At 41.2% G+C, this 17,217-nt stretch overlaps 1 protein-coding gene across 5 annotated transcripts in view; it reads right to left on the reverse strand.

Annotated features, from left to right (window-relative positions):
- UNC13C (unc-13 homolog C) overlaps positions 1-17,217 on the reverse strand; it is a 413,239-nt gene that overhangs the window by 206,508 nt on the left and 189,514 nt on the right. For all 5 annotated transcript variants that reach the window (XM_060178197.1, XM_060178195.1, XM_060178196.1 and 2 more), the window contains exons 13-15: positions 10,822-10,890; positions 9,088-9,177; positions 204-332 (exon numbers count right to left, since the gene is read on the reverse strand). In XM_060178197.1, coding sequence (XP_060034180.1) covers positions 204-332; positions 9,088-9,177; positions 10,822-10,890 — 288 coding nt within the window. The remainder of the gene's footprint in view (positions 1-203; positions 333-9,087; positions 9,178-10,821; positions 10,891-17,217) is intronic.

A 17,217-nucleotide genomic window follows, 5' to 3' on the forward strand; every position in this document is an offset into this window, starting at 1 on the left:
GCCTGTGAAGCGACTTCCCTGCAGGAGGGGGGCTGGAGGCTCCAATTGCGATCCTTATGCTGGTCCTTGTGCTTTGCACCATGTGCACTTAACCCACTTAACCGGCTGCACTACCGCCCTATCCCCCTTGATTCACTTTTTACTGTTATTCAAAACGAGAAGCAGACAATAGAAACAGGAAGTAGATGTGTATCATTTCTTACCGGATCTATTAGCTGGGAATAGAGTTCGTGGCAATTGTCAAAAATATACTTGTAGGTAGCATCCAGGCAGGCTCTGACGCAGTCCTTCACCACCATGCTGGCCTTTGGGGGGCTCTGCAGCTCCAGAACCTGACACACAAATTGTTTTCTTAAGTTGAGAAGCAGAACATTTAATTCAATTAAACAACTCAAAGTATATTCAATGATGCAGTTGGTTTTTTGTCCTTAAAGTCATGTACTCTTTGGAATTCTTGAAATGCTGAATTGAGGTGAGAGCTGACAGAATGCATGTTTGCATGGATGAAGCCCCCGGCTTATGTCTGCTGTCACATGTGCAGTAGTCCTGTTCTAGTTTCTCTTTCTCTCATCAATGCTCTCCAGCAAATACAAGTTGTTTCTGCACATATGTGGAACTGAGAAAACTGAAACACGTGAAATTGCAAGAAGAAGGAGGGGGGACAAGTAGGAGAAAACTGGGGGCAAGGGCATGAGGCAGAGGAGGAAGAAGTGGGAGAATTAGGAATGTGTGGGTGGAGGGAAGAAGGCGGAAAAGGAAATATCCAAGTTGTTCTTAAGAGTTTGTGAGAACTGTAGTGATTATGGGGGAGGGTTTATAGAACTTCACTGATAGGTGGGATTAGGAGCTATATCCCTGTTATGATTTTGTAAATCTCTGTTAACTACTTATTAAAAAAAACTGTCTTTTATCCAATAACGATAAATAAAAATGTCAAAGTATTGTAAAGTTTGCTTTCCAGTTTTTGATATTCAAACTATAAAAGCATGAATAGTTCTAAATACTAAAACATAAATATTTAGAAAGACCAAGTACAATAACATTCCTTTGTTCAATCAGTTTACACAATTATCCCACAAACAATCTACCAGCTACTTGAAATCAGACAACCATGCTACTGCAATTAACAAAACCCTTTTTCTCTTATGGTTAAATTTTAGTAAATAATAAAATACGTCATAGAAACAAATTGCATGGTAATAACCACTGGAAAAAGAATAAAGCAGGAAGGAAAGAATGTGGAGTGTGTGTGTGTAGAATTAATATAGAAGACCACAACTGTAGTTGTATTAAAAAAAATAAGACAGTAGGACAGGGTGGAGTACTGAACATGATATATTTTAAGAGCTTTAGGTATGTACAAGGTAGGATAGGATTGTCTCAATTTAGCAGAAGAGAAAAATGGCTTAACTCTTTTTTTCAAGGCTTCCTTATACTTCCATAAGGTAGCCTGTGAAAAATATGTAAAGATGAGTTTGAGAACTGTGCAGTAATTCATTAAAGAATAAGTTTTTATCGAACCTTGGTGATAATAAGCTAGGAGCTGTTAAACAAACTATTTTCTGGCTCTACTTGGAAGAAAGATGTACTAGGATTTTTGGCAGACAGAATGAGTAATGTGAGAGAATGGAGTCAGAAACCTAGGATTTTTAGATGAGTCACTGCCACATTGAAAGAATTCTTTCTTTTTTATATATTTATTTATTGGGGCTGGGCAATGCTTCATCCTACTAAGCACACACATTATAATGCGCAAGGACCAAGGTTCAAGTCCCTACTCCTCACCTACAATGGGGAAGCTTTGATGAATTTCCTTCTCAATTTCTGTCTCTGTTCAATAAATGACATATTTAAAATAAATCAATACTTGTTTGTTAGTTTTTAATTTAATGAGACAGAGAGAAATTAAGAAATGAAGTGGGAAGAGATAGAGGGAGAGACCTGGAGTATTATTTTACTACTTGTGGAGCTCCTCCCTGCAGGTGGGGACCAGAAGCTTCCATCTGAGACCTTAAACAGGATAGTGCATGTGCTCAACCAGGTGTTTTGCTCAGCATCTGAGGTGAGGTGCTCAGGAGCCGAGTTGCAGACAGCTGAGAACCAGTTCTGCATACAAACAGATTTTCAAGTAAACAGTTAAGCAAACTGTGTCCTGAGTATGCCTGGGCTAGAGATAACATCTGTGGATCACCAGTTTAGGATAATTTGAATAAGACTAGATGCATAGCAATAGAGAAGAAAAATCTCAAAGATATAAACTCAGGCAACTGCAGCCCTCGGACATCAGTCAGAAGAGAAGTGCTGAATAAGCCGAGATGATCTGCAAACAGGCAGAAAGATCAGATCACAAAATGGGAGCATGCGAGATTCCAAAACTGAAGGAAGAGAGGGATTCCTAGAATAAAACGTGAAGACAGGTGCTGAAACCTGCTCACAGCTGAAGGATGAGGATTGGTAACTGACCTTCAGGTATAGCTCAATGATGGCCACTGGAACTTTGGTAGGATGATTTTTTTGTGAGGTGATGTGGCTAGGAAACTTAGTGGGATGAGTACTCGGAAATAAGACTGAATGTGGACCCTTAGTATTTCGCACTTTCAGTTTTCTCTAGATTCACCTATAGTTTTAGCATAGAGCTAACAGTCACTACTATCTCCTAAACAATAATGAAATTGGAGAAAAATTGTAGAGAACTCACACTACCTGATTTCAAAATGTACACAAAGCTACAACAATCCGGACTGTGTGTCACCAAACTGCAAGTGGAACTTCTAGAGAGACTCATTTACCTCAGGTGGATATAGGCATGGGTGGTTAGTGGATGGAAAAGGGGAGAGCAAGGGATCCGTGGGTTTAAGCAGCCATTAGTGGGGTAGCTGGCATCATTTTAGTAGTTATACCAACCATATTGTCAGTGAAAGGTAGGTGGGGAACTTCTGGGCACTTAACCTATGAACTCAGAGATATCAGATTATGAAACTGCCCACAAGGACTCAACACTACTGTTTAAGGAAAAGACCTAGCCAAAACCTAAAGCCCTGTGGAGTACTCCAGCCCAAACACACACCTAAGAAAAGAAAACCTGTTTGCTCTTTGAAACAGGACAAAGCAATTTTTCTATGATGTAACTACCAAGAGGCTGAAAACAGGGCAGCAAAAACCTATGTTGGCATCTTAGGCACTAAACCTACACCATGATATATGCATAATACCTACACCATAGCCACAGTGCTATGGACAGAAGAACAGAAGCCACATTAAATGTGAAGGTTTAGAAGTAACCAGATAGTGATATCTGAAATTATAAATGATCAGACATACATAGACCTGGAAAAAATTACAGAGACAGAATTAGAAAAATCACTATGAATGCAATTCAAGTATCTAAACTTAATATACAGACACAAATTCAAATTCAAGAATTCAGAGATAATTTCACCATAGAGTTACAAAAATACAGAAAAAACAAACTATAAACAAAATTTCAAGGTGTGAAATAAACTTTCAATATAGTTCAGCTCAGGTAGTAAACCTAAGAAGTAGATTAAATCAGGTTGAGAAAAAAATATCAGGGATAGAAACCACTATACTCTGTGAATTTAATGACGTTGGAGATGAAAGTTTTCAGACAAATAAAGTACTTATTGAGGGAAATATCAGACTCAATCAGAAAGATGAGCGTAATAGTTATTGAGATCCTTGAGAAGAGAGAAGGAGGAGAAGAAGAAGAAGAAGAAGAAGAAGAAGAAGAAGAAGAAGAAGATAGGTAGATAAGAGAGAGATGAGAGAGAAAGAGACCTATATCCTTGATGAACATTGATGCAAATATTCTAAAAAAAATCTTAGAAAATTGAATCCAGCAACATATCAAGAGAATAATTCACCAAGATCATGTAGGATTTATTCCTGCTAAATAGGGATGATTCAACATACATAAATCAATCAACGCAATCCACTAGATCAACAAGAAGAAAGATAAAAATAACACTGTCAGACGTCCTAGGTCATGGCCATGGAGTAACAAGGAAAAAAGATCATGCTCGTGGAAAAAACATATAAAGAAAAAGAAAAAAACCTAGAACTTCTCATTATATCCTACAATATCTGAAGAAACTTGTTGGGGGACAGGTGGAACTGGGAAGGGTAGAATATGTTGAGAGAAAAGTAGCTTGAGCAAGAAGTTTTATCCAGTAGGACATAGAACCAGATTGGAATACCGCATCAGCTTGGAGAAGGGGTCAACAGCACTACCAGCTGGACAGAGAAGGTGGCCAGAAGTCAGACAGCAGACTAAGCCTGGCTAATGTTGTTGGGCCCCGATTGAGTAGCACCACTCGCACACCTACTATGGCTTTATCTGAACATACCTTGGCAATATGAAAGACTGTCCCTTACCCCTCCACACCATGACATATAAACAATACTGCCACAGCACCACCTTCCTGTTAAACAGCAGAAACCACACTCGGCCAAAGCATGGACAGGAACACAACTGAACAAAATCACAAACACCTGGAAAAAGTCTGAGTTTGAATTCAGAAAGCTTATTGTGAAGTCAACTCAAGAGTATAATAAATAAAGGATCTCAGAGACAAAAAAAAATAAAGGTTCACAAAGAGTTCTCTGAAAGAAACTATATGAAGTAAAGGAAGGGCTAACTTAAGAGGCCTAGTGAGTAGAATAAATCAGCTGGAGGAGAGATTTGCAGAACTAGGAGATTAAGACAACCACATCATTTGAGTGTAAACCTGTTTAACAGGGAAAGTTAGCTAAAAATTAAGCGATTCTTGTGAAGTTGCAGACTGAAAGTTATTGGGATGTCTAATGATGAAGAGATAGAGAGAGAAGCAGAGAGAATATTCCAAGGGATTATAGCATAAAATATTCTACACCTGGGCAAGTTTCAAAATATAGAGGAAGCAGAATGAAAACCAAAACTCCTGAGTACCTAACGGTTCACACCAAGATGCGTCATAATAACACCATCCAAAATGAAGCAGAAGGAAGAAACATTGCAGGCTTCAAATACAAGGAGAATTTGACATGCAGAGGAAGAACCATCAAGCTTTTGCGAGATTTATCCATACAAACTTGAGAAGCAAGAAGGGAGTGCAATGACATATATATATATATTTATATATATTTGCCTCCCAGGTTATTACTAGGGCTTGATGCCTGCACCAAGAATCTACTGTTCCTGGAGTCTATTCCCCCCTTCATTATTTTTGTGCTTATTATTGTTGTTGCTATTGATGTAGCTGTTGAATAGGATAGAGATAAATAGAGAGAGGAGGGTTGGCAGAGAGAGGGAGAGAAAGACAGACACCTGCAGACCTGCTTCACCACTTGTGAAGTGACTCCCCTGCAGGTGGGGAGCTGGGGGCTCGAACCAGGATCCTTACACTGGTCCTTGTGCTTTGCACCATGAGCACTTAACCCGCTGCGCTACCACCAGACTCCCTGCAATGATATTATTACAGTACTAAGATTTAAGAATTACCAGCCATGAACACTGCCAAACTGCCCTTCAGCTATGAAGGAGAAATTTAAAACTTCCCAACCATACAGAAATTGAAAGAATTCACCACCAACTACCCTGCCTTGAATGAATGACCCCCAAATGAATCCTATAAGAGGAGAAACAAAGGAACTCTAACTCTAAATGAGGTAATATAATAGTATAGAACTGGGAACTCAAACAACAACAATAAAAGGAGAAAACGTATAGGGAAAAGGAGGGAAGGAAGGACAGAGTGACATGACCAATGTTAATGAACCAAGGTCAACTATCAAAGACTTAGACGTCACAACAGAAACTCTGAAATTTCAATCTTTGCCTTCACCTTCACTGGAACCTGAAGGAATAGCGTTGGGTGGAATGACTCAAGAAAAGAGAGATGGATAGTGTATGACTTCACATGGAGGTGGCAGAGGAGAACACAGGTGAAACTTGCATGGGGACTGGTGCACTGAACCAAGGGAAGGGGCTCTGAGGATGGAATGGAATAGGGGGTTGGAAGGATAGGGGTTTGAGGCCCTTAACTGGGGGTTGGTGAAAATGTTTAGTAGACACCTACTATGCAGAACTGGGCAACCATGCACATAAACAGACAAATATGCTGTAGTTCATTAAATCCTCAATAAGAAAAGTAACATAGTCATATCCAATCATTTAAAAAGGCATTTGAGAAGTCCCAGCATCCATTTATGATAAAGATCCTTCAGAAATTGGGAATAGAAGGAAAATTCCTAAACATAACAAAGGCTATTTATTACAAAGCCATAGCTAGCACTCTTTTCAGTGGGAAAAATCTGAAAGCTTTTCCACTAATATTGAGAACTAGGTAAAGACGTCCACTATCATGACATCATGTTTTTTTTATTGCCACCAGGGGCATTGCTGGGGTGTAGTGCTGCCACTATGAGCCCACCACTCTCAGTCTCTATGCCCCCCCCCATATTTTATTTGACAGGATAGTGAAAAATTAAGAGCTGGGGAGAGAGAAAGGTAGATACTTACAGACCTGCTTCACTGCTTGTGAAGTGTCCCTGTTGCGGGTGGGGTGTGGGAGGGTCAAACCTGGGTTTTTGCACGGGTCTCTGCAGATAGTACTATATGTGCCTAAGTGGGTGTGTCATCGCCACTATTATTCAACATAGTCCTGAAAATCAATGTGCAGAAGTCTGTGCTATTTCTGAATAACATATAATTCGGTGGCATTTGGTATACAAATGAAAAGTCAAAGTAAATGGAAATGACAGACTCACAGATTTACAATTAAATAAAAATATGAAATACTTTGAGGTGAATCTCATGAAATCAGTGCAGAACCTTTACAGAGAATATATACAACATTGTTAAAATAAATAGAGAATGACACATACATGTGGAGGAACATTCCTTATTCCTCTATCAGAAGAACGTTATTGGAATGGCCCTTCTATCAAAAGCAATATGCACCTTTTTTTTTTTGAAATTCTTATGAAGATCCCTATATGACATTGTTCTAGGAAATTGAACAACTTGTCCCAAAGTTTGTGTAGTACCACAAAAAGTCACAAACAGTCAAAGCACTTAGAAGGAAGGAAGAGTATGGAGACAGCAGAGTCCTGTGAGTAGTTACAGGAGATGGTCAAGAGGGCATGTAGTATTTGTGCATGAGCCGCTTCCCACCCCTGGGAATTTTGCTTTGTAAACACTGCAAGGGTGGTGACCCAGGAATGGTAGGCATGGGCGTGAGTATTCACACGGTGTATCTCACACCATCCCCTACCCACTCAGTGCCAATGCAGATATCACCCGTCAATCCCAGTAAGCTCTCTCATGACGTGTGCAGACATCACCCGTCAATCCCAGTAAGCTCTCTCATGACGTGTGCAGACATCACCCGTCAATCCCAGTAAGCTCTCTCATGACGTGTGCAGACATCACCCGTCAATCCCAGTAAGCTCTCTCATGACGTGTGCAGACATCACCCGTCAATCCCAGTAAGCTCTCTCATGACGTGTGCAGACATCACCCGTCAATCCCAGTAAGCTCTCTCATGACGTGTGATAGAATTTCCAGCCATGCCGGATTATTCTCTGATTATAACCTAGCAACGACGGGTGACAATCCAACACTGACAGACATTCTGTATATCCAAGTCACTATACTTAACTAGGATTTTGAAGCTAAGGAATTTTATAAGAACTTTCAAGAAGCTAAATAGCCATTAATATAATCTGCCTTTGTTTTTCTGTATACCTCTCACAAAATATTTTCAGTGATAACTGGTAAAAATATCATGGACCATTGAAAAGGAAAAATAAAAGTACTTCTATCTGTTCTATTCAGCCATTTTCTGTATAAAAGTCATAATACTCTTAGGGCAAAATACTTTTACTAAAAGCCCAAGAAGCAGTCAAATTTAATTTTCACAGAATTTATAGTTTCAAGTAGAGACGACAGAGCAAAAAAGAGTAGCCTGTACAGTTCGGGAGGCAATGTGTGATTTTACAAATCAGTTAAGAAATCAAAGCTATTTGGCCCATACTTTCAGAGAAATAAAGAACGGAGAAACTTCCAATGGAAGGGATGATATATGGACTTCTAGTGGTGGGAATTATATAGAATTTTACCTTTCTTGTCTTACACTCTTGTTAATTATTAAATCACCAGTAAAAATAATGAAAAGTTAAAAAAAAGAAGAAATCAAATGCAGAGTAGGAGAGTAGCTCAGCTGGTAGGGTGCGTGCCTTGCTGTGTGTGCAGCTCACTCTGAACACAGGCGCCACAGAGACGTGACGCCAGTGATGTTCAGGTGCTGGGATATCCGTCCCTCTCGCTATCTCTCCAGCTAAGCGGGGAGGGGAGCAGCTTTGGGAATGATAAAATCATTCATGCATGAGGTCCTAGCTCCAAAATAAGAAACAAAAAACAGAAGAGAGAGAAAGGAAAGAAAGGAGAAATGAAGGGAGGAAGGAAGGAAGGAAGGGAGGTTGGTAAGAAGAAAGGAACAAAAGAAAGATGGGAGGAAGGGAGAAGGGGAGGAAGGGATAATGTCAAAAATATTCCTATCAATTCTAGGACTGAAAATGGAAGTTCTTGCAATTGAGGCAAACTGCAGAGTCAGTTAATCTCATGGGATGAGTCAATTAGAGTAAAGAAGACTGAACTACAACTAAAATAAGAAAAAAAGGAAGAGTGGGAAAAGGAAGGAAGGAAGCAAAGAAGGAAGGAAGGAAGGAAGGAAGGAAGGAAGGAAGGAAGGAAGGAAGGAAGGAAGGGAGAAAGAAGGACTATTGTCATTTAACAACCTCAGAATTTGTTTTGTTTTAAAAGGTTCCATGTCTACCCACTCTACAGCTTTGTTTGAGATGAATTTAAAATGACATTTAAGCCAAATAAATCAGAATATCTTAAATGTCTAAGATGAGCCCTTTTTCAATACATCTTCAAGCGTATGCTTCGTTTAGCTCAAAGGTACCACTGACTAACTGCTGGGTTGTAACAATACTGATCAAGAGAAGAAACAGGCCAGCTCTTACGGGAGGAAATTGTTGTATTAAATAAGAGCAAGATGGTGATGGAATGGAAATGATTACCTTCATCCTAAAAAAGGTGATACTTGTTAGCAGATCAACAGTTGACTTCAGGTCTTGCAGCCTATCAGAATTACTGGCAGGAAAGTTTTCCTGGATAATTAGGAAGAAAAAAAAGGGAAAATTATCAACATTAAGTTCCTAGTGGAAAAAACAAGTTGAAGTCAGTTTTCTGTGGAAAAAAATAAAAAATATACTGTATAAACACTTTTAAATATCTATTACAGCATGCTGCTTTTTAAAAAATTTTTTCAAAAGTTTTTTTTTTTATGTTTATTTATTCCCATTTGTTGCCCTTGTTTTCTTATTGTTGTTGTTATTGATGTCATCGTTGTTGGTTAGGACAGAGAGAAATGGAGAGAGGAGGGGAAGACAGAGAGGGGGAGAGAAAGACAGACACCTGCAGACCTGCTTCACCGCCTGGGAAGCGACTCCCCTGCAGGTGGGGAGCCGGGGGCTCGAACCGGGATCCTTTCATTGGTCCTTGCGCTTTGCGCCACCTGCACTTAACCCCATGCACTACCACCCGCCTCCCTATTGTAGCATTCTTTACCAGATTTTAACACACATCATTGCAGAGAGAAAACAGTCTACAAATAGTCTCTCCTTTGTTTTAGAAATTATAATCTTCCATTTATTTCCTCAAATGCAAAAAAGTCAATATCAACAGCATTAATGCAATTATACTATGGTACTCGTCCTTATTGAGAAGACAGTAGCTTTTGATATTGAATGAAGGGAGGACAACTGTCAGGAAAACTTCTGGACACTTTCGGACTAAAGCAGAGTTGGTGTGGTGAAGCCAGGGGTCCCACAGTCCTTCTACCCCCAAATATCACTGTCAGTCTCCAGCACAGCAACCTCTTCCTGTGGTGACAGTCTTGGTGGGTTCCAACATAAAAAATGAGTCAGACAAAATCTGGTATTATAACATCTAGAAATAGGCAGTTGTGATGACCACTAAGTAGGCACCCAGGAGGAATTTATGAGTGATGATCTGTGTGCAAGGAGAGACAGACATGCAGGTTAAATTGTGAAAGAGGTGGTGTAGTGGGCAGAGCGCTGGACCCTCAAGCATGAGGTCCTGAGTTTAATCTCTGGCATCACATGTGTAAAAGTGACGCTCTATTCTCTTTCTCCAGTTAATAAATGCATCTTTTTATTTTTTAAGAGTGCAGTAGTTGTGACTACAGGTCTTATGAAATGAAACTCAACAACTACTATACTGCAAAAAAAAAATTGTAGCTAAAATCACAGGTATTCGCACAGACACATATACACGAATCAAACACATGTCTGTGCATGTTTTCATCTGAAGGTGTTGTATGAAGTTGCTAATGATGATCTGGTTACTTCAAGAAACCAAGAAGAAAAACAAATGGTGAAGACGAGTAAGAACCTCCCACTGGGAATACACCAGCAGGGCAAGGAATTATTGGGTTTGAGATGAGAACACATCTGCTTTACGACTTCGCTGCAGACGACTGTATCTGAGGGTCCCATAGAGAACTGCAACACTGAAGCGTACTGTACGCACACAGCACTGCGACAGGCTTACGCGGAGCTGGATAACTGATAAAGGATCTACTCGGGGACTCAGCTAGTGTGACAGGAACCAAGATCCCCCAATAAGAAGGCCCTTATTTTCTACCACGTTTGACATGTTACAAGCTGACATAAAAACTGTCTGAGTCCAATGCAGTAACATTCTCTTCAGGCAAATAAAAATATACATACCCTATACTTTGACAGATCAATCCTTAAGGAGTTGTGTAATTGGTCCAGTAGTTTTATGAATTTTTCCCTCTGGAGAAAGTGAACACAAAAGAGGAAGATTAAAAAATAACCGTGTGTGGTAAATGTAGCACTTACACGCATTCTATGAGCTACCATCTCACTACAGAGACCAGAAGATTCCACGGTGCCAGTGGTTTGCCTAACTGATGAATTGAAATGCAACAGAGCAGTGAGTGATTCAGACTCTGGCATCTTTGACATCAAATCCATGTTATTATTTTTTACTACCGGGTTGATTGCTGGGAATTGGTTCCTGCATGATTCCACCATTCCTTGTAGTCATTTGTTTTCTTTTTCCTTTTGATAAAGGGTAGAAGGGCCGGGTGGTGGCGCACCTGGTTGAGCGCACATGCTACAACGCACAAGGACCCAGGTTGGAGCGCCCGGTCCCCACCTGCAGGGGGAAAGCTCTGTGAGTGGGGAAGCAGGGCTGCAGGTGTCTCTCTGTCTCTCTCCCTCTCTATCTTCCCCTTTCCCCTGGATTTCTGGTTTTCTCTATCCAATAAATAATAAAGATAATATTTTTTTTGAAAAAGATAAGGGGTAGAGATAGAGGAAGATAGGAAGGGAGAGACTGCTTTCCTGCACATGAAGCTTCCTCACTCCAAGTGGGGACCAGGGCTTTGAACTTGGTTCTTAGGACATCATTTGCATTCCACCAGGTGAACCAATGCCTCAGATTTTATTTTTTAAATTTAATTTCTGCTATCACTATAATTTTTTCCCTCTTTGTTCTCACCAAACACTGAAGTTTGAGCTGTTTTTTTTTTTTTTTTCCAGATAAAAAAGACTGAGAAAAGAAGTGTGATGATGGGAGTTGGACAGGAACCTGGGCTGCAGGCATGGCAAAGCTGAGAACTATTCAATTGAGCTATTTTGGCCACACGTTAGGTGGCAAGAGATGTGATTAAATGACAAGAAACCAGCTCCAGCAGGTGGAAGACACTGGGAATGTTCATGAGATCCCAGTGCGGCAGTCAGCAGCTTCACACTATACCGGCTGCGGCAGTGACGGTCCTGAGCGGAAGGGTTTCAGGTCTAAGCCACAGTGACACTCTGGCTGCAGATCGTACGTCCTTCTGTGGTGCAGCTTCACTTCCTCCAAGGGGTACAAGGCGACTGTCTCAAATCATCCCGCAGCTCTCCCCACAACTGTCTCTCTCTTGCTTGCAAAGAGCTGTAGCCCTTTTTGGCTCCAATTCGAACCTCTTCCTGCATCAGTGAAATAGTTCACTTGGGTACTGCGCCGTCTTACTACGTGCACAGCCCATGTTTCCTCGTAGAGGTGAGAGAAAGAGAGACAGCAGCAGCAGTGTTCCACTGCCCGTGAAGCTTTCCTCTGCAAGTGGGGGCCAGGGGCAGCCTGGGTCCTCACACATGGGGACATGCACTCTACTGCCTGAGCTCTACTTGGGATGTTTTGTATGGGTATCTCTTATCACCACAAGGTCTGTATGTGTGTTGACCTGTTTTTTAAAATAGCCTCTTAAGCTGTAGTTTCACAGCTCAGACCAAATCAAGCTCAAGCCAAAGTTATTAAAGTCATGGGTCCCTAGGAACATACCTGAAATACACGTCCTAGCTTCTTTTCACCTTAAAAATCCCTATTCTTATCGGCTCTATTCCTACTTTTTGGTTCCTATTTATTATTGTCTTGCTTTATATCTTACCTCCTTTCAGCCACCAAGTTCCATATGCCACTAGAACTCCATCCTGATCTCCCTGGGCAGACGGCCTCACCAATGAACCTCACCCCCCCCCCCCTCCAGAGCCCTGCCCCACTAGGGAAAGACAGAAACAGGCTGGGGGTGTGGATCCACCTGCCAATGACAATGTTCAATGGAGAAGCAATTACAGAAGCCTGAACTCCCATCTTCTGCTCCCCCCAAAAGAATTTTGGTCTCAACCCCAGAGGAATAGAAATATTAGAGGAGATGACCAGAGGACTTTGAGCTCCAATTCCATCAGGACTTGGAGAGAGAAGAGGGGAAAAAAGGAAAGACATTCAGAAGTAGTAACAAGTGTAAGTGTGACTTAGGAAAAAGAGAAAGAAGGACCACAGAGAAAGGGATACACACACACACACACACACACACACACACACACACACACACACACAAATATAGTTATAGAAATAGTAGTCAACACATTATCTGTGACCTTGGAAGAACTACTGCTGTTTGCAATGAAGGGAATAGGGATACAGAACTCTGGTAGGGGGGAATGGTGTGGAATTATATACCTGTTATCTGATAATTTGTAAATCAACATTAAGTCACTAATAATTTATATATATATATATATATATATATATAAATAGCAAAACAATGTTTCTCAACTGTTGTGTTTTCTGTGGGTCCCGGCCTCCCTCTCCACTCCCACCTGAGCTGTGGACATAAACAGGAGGTGTTACCTCCGTTCCGAGATGAATATGTCACAGTGCTTCTCTGGGGTAGATGAGAAACATCTAGAAACTTCTACAAGGTTTACTCTGCAGGGCTGGAGTTTCCGGAGCTGCACCGTGCATGGTGACTCATGGCAACGGGACTCAGCACAGGATGACAAGCCCACTCCCCTCGCCACCCCACACACCTCAGCACCCGAGAGAAATGACAGCTTCCTAAGCTTCTATCACCTAGGGAAGGAGGAGCAGCTGTTGTTTTGTCAAAAACAATTTCAGAAAGCTGTTTACTTCCAAATGGCACAGGCTTCATAATATGAGAGAACTTGTAAAATATGTTTCAAGGTTAGCACTGAGAAGAGTTTAAAATAGCAGCCATACAAACTAATAAAAAACTTGATGCTTTACCATGAATTCTTTATTTCATTTTATGACTTTTTTTTATTATTATTAACTAGAATACTGCTCACCTCTGGCTTATGGTAGTTCTAGTTGGGGACTGAACCTGGGACCTTCAGAGTCTCAGGCATGAAAGTCTGTTGCATAGTTATGCAGTCTTACATTACTTACTTTGTAATACCAAATGAAAAGCTAAATAAATGGTAAGCGTGGTGGAACAGAGAGTTAGAAGATTCTCAAAGCCTCCTCTGCTCAGTTGTGCCATAAATCATGGTGCTGAGCAGCTACCCAGAATGGATTTCTTGCCTCTGGATTAGGTACATGGACAGATTTCTCAGTTAAATTTATTTAGCTGAATTTCTAGTCCACACATTTGAAGATATTTCTGAGTTATTAATACAGGTCCCATATATGACTTTTCAAAATTTATCTATAAAAAGGAAACACTGACAAGACCCTAGGATAAGAGGGGTGCAACTCCACACAATTCCCACCACCAGAACTCCATATCTCATCCCCTCCCCTGATAGCTTTCCTATTCTGTATCCCTCTGGGAGTATGGACCCAGGGTCACTGTGGGATGCAGAAGGTGGGGAGGAGGTCTGGCTTCTGTAATTGCTTCCCCGCTGAACATGGGTGTTGACAGGTCGGTCCATACTCCCAGCCTGCCTCTCTCTTTCCCTAGTGGGGCAGAGCTCTGGGTAAGCGGGGCTCCAGGACACATGGGTGGGGTCGTCTGTCACGCAGTCTCACCAGGACCAGTATCCCTCATTGACTCTCATCTGTCCCTCCTGTGATCAGTGCAGAGAACTGGGGCCAGGCTCTCATACTCTTCCATGTGGACTCCAGTGTACCTGAGGCTGGAGCACTTAGTGCTGTATTTTCCCAAGTGCTGTACAGTGAGGTTTCTGCTATGATGTGACTCTGCCTATCTGCAGCAGGTGCTTGGCCACTTCTGGGAAGCCACCATAAGATGGAGCTTCCTCTCCTGCCTCCTGGTTTTCTTGTACTTCAAATGGAAGTGCTCAGGCCATCCATTGCCTTGTGGCCTGGGAGGCAGCACAGCAGATAAAGTGCTGAACTCAGCATGAGCTTCCAGGTTTGGTCCCTGTCACTGCTCATGTTCTGAACCTGAGTGATGCTCTCCTTCTCTCTCTCATTAGTGAATAAGTATATATTTTTAAAAAGACACTTGCAGCAGTTGGGCGGTAGTGCAGTGGGTTAAGCGCACATGATGCAAAGCACAAGGACCGGCCTAAGGATCCCAGTTCAAGCCCCCAGCTCCCAACCTGCAGGGGAGTTGCTTCACAGGCGGTGAAGCGGGTCTGCAGGTGTCTGTCTTTCTCTGCCCCTCTCTGTCTTCTCCTCCTCTCTCCATTTCTCTCTGTCCTATCCAACAACAATGACATCAATAACAACAACAAAAACAATAATTAAACAATAAAGTAACAAGGGCAACAAAAGGGAAAATAAATAAATAAATTTTTTAAAAAGACACTTGTTTTGTCTCTAGCACTAGCTCTGTGGTTTTTAAGAGACATTCCCATCAGTAGAAGCAGAGTCTCACAGCTTCCCTGGAAAGTCAGTTTCTCTGTAGTAGTCTGTGTATTATTTGGACTTGACATGACATAATTTCATGTGCCAAGTACTTGTATACTCAAAGTCAATCGGGCAGCCTCTGTTACTACAGCAAAACTCTGACAACATTCTGTCTCTTCTTGTTCAGTATTTCCAAATGGTGAGATCCTAGTAAGCTATACCCTGTCTCAAAAATATGTCTGAATATCCTAGCTGGTACTACAGTTTCTAAACAGTTGAATGTCAACCCAGTAACTCAGTTTCCTCTCAGACATTTATTTCTACCAGCTCCACTCATCAGGAGTCTTTCTTATACATAAGTCTTTTGAACTTTCCATCCTCACTTCTTTTGCTTTTGCTCAGATGTCATCTGAAGCGTAACACAGTTGCTCTACTATTTCTTGAACTTTTAAAAGAAAATTTTAAACATCTTGAAAGTCTTGTTTCTTTGCTCGTTTGTCTGAACCACTGAAAAGAACTGATAGCTTTTTTCCCTCCTATTCTCTGAATAAAATATGGGTGGGTACGAATCCCTTCCCACACTTAGAATATTTATAAGTACAAACTCCTTTGGCAGGGCTGGTGGTGGCACACCTGGTTGAGTACACACATTAGCAAGCACAAGAAACTAGCTTTAAAGCTTCAGTTTCCACCCGCAGGGGGAAGCCTCACTATCGGTAGGACAGTGCTGCAGGTGTGTTTCTTTAATTTTCTCTCCACCTCACTGGGCCTCTGTGTATTCACTCTCTTAAAATAAAATAAAACAAAATAAAATAAAAATGGCCACTAGCAGTAGTAGAGATAAGTAGGTCCTGAACCTCTGGTGGGAAGAGAGAGAGGGAGAGAGAGAGAGAGAGAGAGAGAGAGAGAGAGAGATCCTCTGTCCCATGCACATTGCACTGCACAGTTTGGAATCACTTTGTAGTTAGATGAATCAGCAGCATAACCATCTCAGCAGAGTCTGAATTTGCCCACTACCTCCATAGCACTTCACATGGCTCACCACATAAGCCTAACACTGAATAAACAGGTAATAAAAAAAGTGAGACCAAGGAAATGTTTCTTGATAGAGCTGCTTATGACCCTAGATCTGTCTGTTCTTTAAAATTATCTCTATCTATTTATTGGATATAAACAATCAACATTTGAGAGGGAAGAGATAGCTAGAGAGTAAAGAGTCATAGAGACACCTGAAGCCCTGCTTCACCACTCATGAAGCTTTTCCCTGCCTGTGGGAGCCAGGGCTTAAACCCAGGTCTTTGCACATTGTACATGAGTGCTCAGCCAGGTGCACCACTACCCAGCCCCACTGTCTGTGTTCATTCGTATACTTATGTTCAGAAGAAAATAAACTAGATAAACATCATTTTTATTAAAATTTCATTTGATATTTCCATCTTAAGCTACCTAGAAAATGAATACCCCAAAGACTTTTCATCAATACTCAAATAAAACTTCTATATCAATTGAACTTTCAAAAATGTGCACATGTATCCATAAGGTAATGGAAATGTCTACCTTAATGTAAAAGGTCACAGCTGTTTTCAGTGACTCAATAAGTGCAGCAAGCAAATAGAAAGACCTAAAAAAGATAGTTTTAAAAATTACGTACCATAAAGTACTCAGTGAAATCGTTTCTACTTAGACCTAGAAACTCTCCTCACATACTTCCTATTTCACTTCCCTCAATCACTCCAAGGCTAACCTTGCCAGAAAAAGCAAAAACTACAAAAGCTGGATAAGGGTAAGAGAATAGCATACTATATGATGGCTCTTTTGGTCACTACCAGGCTACTTCATCCAGGGCCCTAGTCAGGGAATCCTGGGATTCCCACATAGACATGATGGGTCTAGACCTCTAACAAATCCACCTCTCCACTGTCACTGGTCGTCTCCATCAGAAACAACCTAGTGGACCCTCTTGTTGGCCTCTAGAGGGCCTTACCCTTACTGTGGGT

Source organism: Erinaceus europaeus, chromosome 18 (genome assembly GCF_950295315.1).
Source record: "Erinaceus europaeus chromosome 18, mEriEur2.1, whole genome shotgun sequence".
Taxonomy (NCBI): domain Eukaryota; kingdom Metazoa; phylum Chordata; class Mammalia; order Eulipotyphla; family Erinaceidae; genus Erinaceus; species Erinaceus europaeus.